Source organism: Cynara cardunculus (assembly GCF_001531365.2).
Source record: "Cynara cardunculus var. scolymus isolate 2C chromosome LG 9, CcrdV1, whole genome shotgun sequence".
In the NCBI taxonomy this organism is placed as follows: domain Eukaryota; kingdom Viridiplantae; phylum Streptophyta; class Magnoliopsida; order Asterales; family Asteraceae; genus Cynara; species Cynara cardunculus.
In genome coordinates this window covers 4,766,199-4,769,481 of record NC_037536.1, presented here as the reverse complement: position 1 = coordinate 4,769,481, position 3,283 = coordinate 4,766,199, and the positions used below count along the sequence as shown (strand labels likewise).

The window sequence follows — 3,283 nt, the reverse complement described above, 5'->3', positions numbered from 1 at the left end:
GAAACCGTAAAATAAAGGAAATGTTTCACTCATTTAGGATATTACATAATTAAAATATTGATCTTAATATTTGGTATTCATTGAATCATGTTTCACTTTATGAAGATTTACGGCAATAATAAGATGAAATCATGGTTTCCTGCTGTGAGTGAAGTAAAAAAAAACAAATATTCAAGAGAAGAAAATAACATGAAGAGGTGTTCATGAATGAGTGACTTAATTGAGTCTTCAATAAATAAGGTATACGTCATGAAACGTTGTCATTGTAAAGCAAAAATTCTTAATCTAAGTTAGGCGAGRGTCTTGAAATTTTTKCATTGTGTTCCGAATATTTTTGTGTTTCATGTTCATTCRTTTARTTGGTGTAATGAAATGGGTTTATCACGATGAAACAGTTTCTGTGTAATGAAACATTTATTTTTATCATGTAATTGATTCAATGTATAATAGTGATACAGTTTCATTTCAGTGAAAATGGAATTAACGGTCATGAAAAACGTTTGATATGAAAAGGTTTCATTACGAAGTAGTTAGACAAATAGGTTGTTGTTGGTGAAAGATTTTCATTTTACATTTCATTGGAGGTCGAATACCTAGTTTCACGATGAAATAGTTTTATTTGATTTTATATGAAATTAAGGTTCATTTAAAGTTTCGATATGCAAAAGTTTCATTATGAAATAGTGGATCAAATAGTAATGATACSAATGAACAATTTCATTTCATTTTATATGAAATTAAGGTTCTAGTAAAGCATAACTGTTCAAAGGTTTCAATTAAGAAAAAAAATTAAGAAAATATGTCAATGCCGGTGAAACATTTTAACATTATATTTTCAATTTTCAATCGATTTCTGGTTGAATAAAAAATTTCACGATGAAATATTTTCATTTGATTTTAACTGAAATCAAATTAATTTAAATGTTCGATATGCAASGGTTTCATTACGAAATAGGTATTTGAATAGGTTTATACCGATGAACCGTTTCATTTAATTTAGCATGAAATTAAGGTTCTAGAAAAGCATCAATGTGCAAAGGTTTCATTTTGAAAAAAGTTAAGCGAATAGGTCAGTCTCGGTGAAACATTTTCATATCATATTTCACTTGAATTTGAATAATGTTTCATGTACTATGAAATTAAGGTGCAGGTAATTGATGATGATTAAAAYGTTTCATTGCGAAATGCTTCAACAAATTTGTTTGTGATAGTGAAAYAGTTTCATTATCTCGATGAATAAAGATCAATGAACATGTTTCRTCGTGATATATTATAATATAGTTAATCAAATAGGTTCAGTTTGTTGAAATAGTTTCATATTATACTTGATTCGAGATTGAAGAGAAAATTGTAAGATGATGGAATTTCATTGTAGTGTATATGACAAAAATTTGTATGTAATATTATGAAATAATTAAGAAAWWWWWTTTATTCATCCTAAAACATTTTCATTACTCCTTTTTTGAAAAGATTCATTAAAATTTAGTGAATATGTTGTGTTTTATTAATGATTTTGATATAACTTATTGATGGATAATATTTTTGAATATGTTAACATTAAAATAGTGTATAACTTAACAAATTTAATACGTTTCATTAATAACATAATTTACATGATATGTTTTCCATGATTAAAAAATACTAAAAACTAATCTTGTTTAAATGCATCGATGTTATATATATTCATATCGTTTAAGCCACATATAAAGACGATATTCTACGACAATGAGTGATCAGCGAGAAGGTATTTGCTCGAATGAAATTCATGACAAATATAGTACTGTTGTTGGGAATGAAGCTGATTGCTATGGTATGTCTTCTGTATTATAGTTATTAAGTCGATGTACGTTCCCTAGTATGAATTTTTGTATATTGTTCCTTCTTCTTTGTTCCCTTGAATTCGTTTCGTAGTTGTAGTATTTTTATAAATTATTTAGTAGGAGCAATGTTACATGTGATTAATAATGAAACTTCTTCATGTTAGAAATTGATGTGAAGATGCAAACTACGAAWAACATATATTGTCCATATGTTTTACATAAATCAATTTAATTAWAATCTTCAAAATAATTCTGGAATAAGCAAACGAAGAAATGTGTAAGTTAACATTTCATATAGTTCTAATGTTTCATTAACATGAAAAGAATATAAAACATTCACAAGAAATGKTTATGTAAAAGGTTCATCATTTAGTTAATTTTTATTTGAAAAGTATACATAATGTACTATCTCTATTTCCTAAATACAATATTGTAATGACTAGTTTCATAAACGAAGTTCAGAAAATTGAGCATGTTGCGTATAACTAATAGGAGCTAATGAAACATATGATGCATGTTAAGATTCATAAGTGTAACTATCTTGTATTATCTTTTTACAATTGTTAGATGAATTATCACAAGAAATGGGGGAATCACCRGGKGGCACRAAGATATGGGTACCAAACGTTGATAGCAATATGTGTCCAAAGGTTGGTGACTTATTTTCATCAATTGAGGCCGTAGAAAATATGTATAGGAAATATGGTGATGTTGCTGGGTTTGATATCCGGTTGGGAAGCAAAAAATTAAATGCGTTGGGTGAAGTGCAAACCCATTATTTCATTTGGAGCAAGGAGGCTAATCCACCGAAAAAGGAATTTGATTCGTTAGAAGTTTCACCGGGAGAGAGGAAAAGGCGTAATAYAAATTTCAAACGTACCGGTTGTAAAGCTTGCCTTAAGGTTCACTATGTGAAAGCGAGTGGACGGTACGAGGTCTATCATTTCATAGAGGGGCATAATCATATGCTTTGTCATTCGGATGAGAAGATGTTCACCCGTTCAAGACGWAAACTTGATTACAAGGAACGAAGGAATGTTTATCACGCATCCAGTTCTAAAGTTGGTATCACTCAGTCGCGCAGAATGCAATTGGCAATGAACGGGGGTTTAGTAGCATCTGGGGGGACAACTAGGGATCATATGAACTTTAGAAGAGACATTATGCTCTTCGTTGGTGACAAAGATGCACAAATGTTAATAAACAAGATGAGCAAACGGCGGGAACATTGTTCTGAATATTTTTTTGAATATAAGTGTGATGAGAGGGAATTGATTGCAATATTTTGGGCAGATAAAACATCGAGAATGAATTACAAACATTTTGGAGACACGATATCATTCGAYGCCACATTTCGGACAAACAAGTAAGATTTTTTTTCTTCTTTGTTAACAATTTGTTTTTATAGCAAATAATGCAATAATATCATGGTTTTAAATCGTAACAGGCATGCAATGATTTTT

The 3,283-nt window shown here is 29.5% G+C and overlaps 1 protein-coding gene across 1 annotated transcript; it reads left to right on the top strand.

The window, feature by feature from the left end:
* Positions 1–1,725: 1,725 nt before the first annotated feature.
* On the top strand, positions 1,726–3,190 carry LOC112517684 (protein FAR1-RELATED SEQUENCE 5-like). Its single transcript, XM_025125071.1, has 2 exons — positions 1,726–1,810; positions 2,388–3,190. The coding sequence occupies exons 1-2, from the start codon at positions 1,726–1,728 to the stop codon at positions 3,188–3,190; spliced, it is 888 nt and encodes a 295-aa protein (XP_024980839.1).
* The last annotated feature ends 93 nt before the right edge of the window (positions 3,191–3,283 follow it).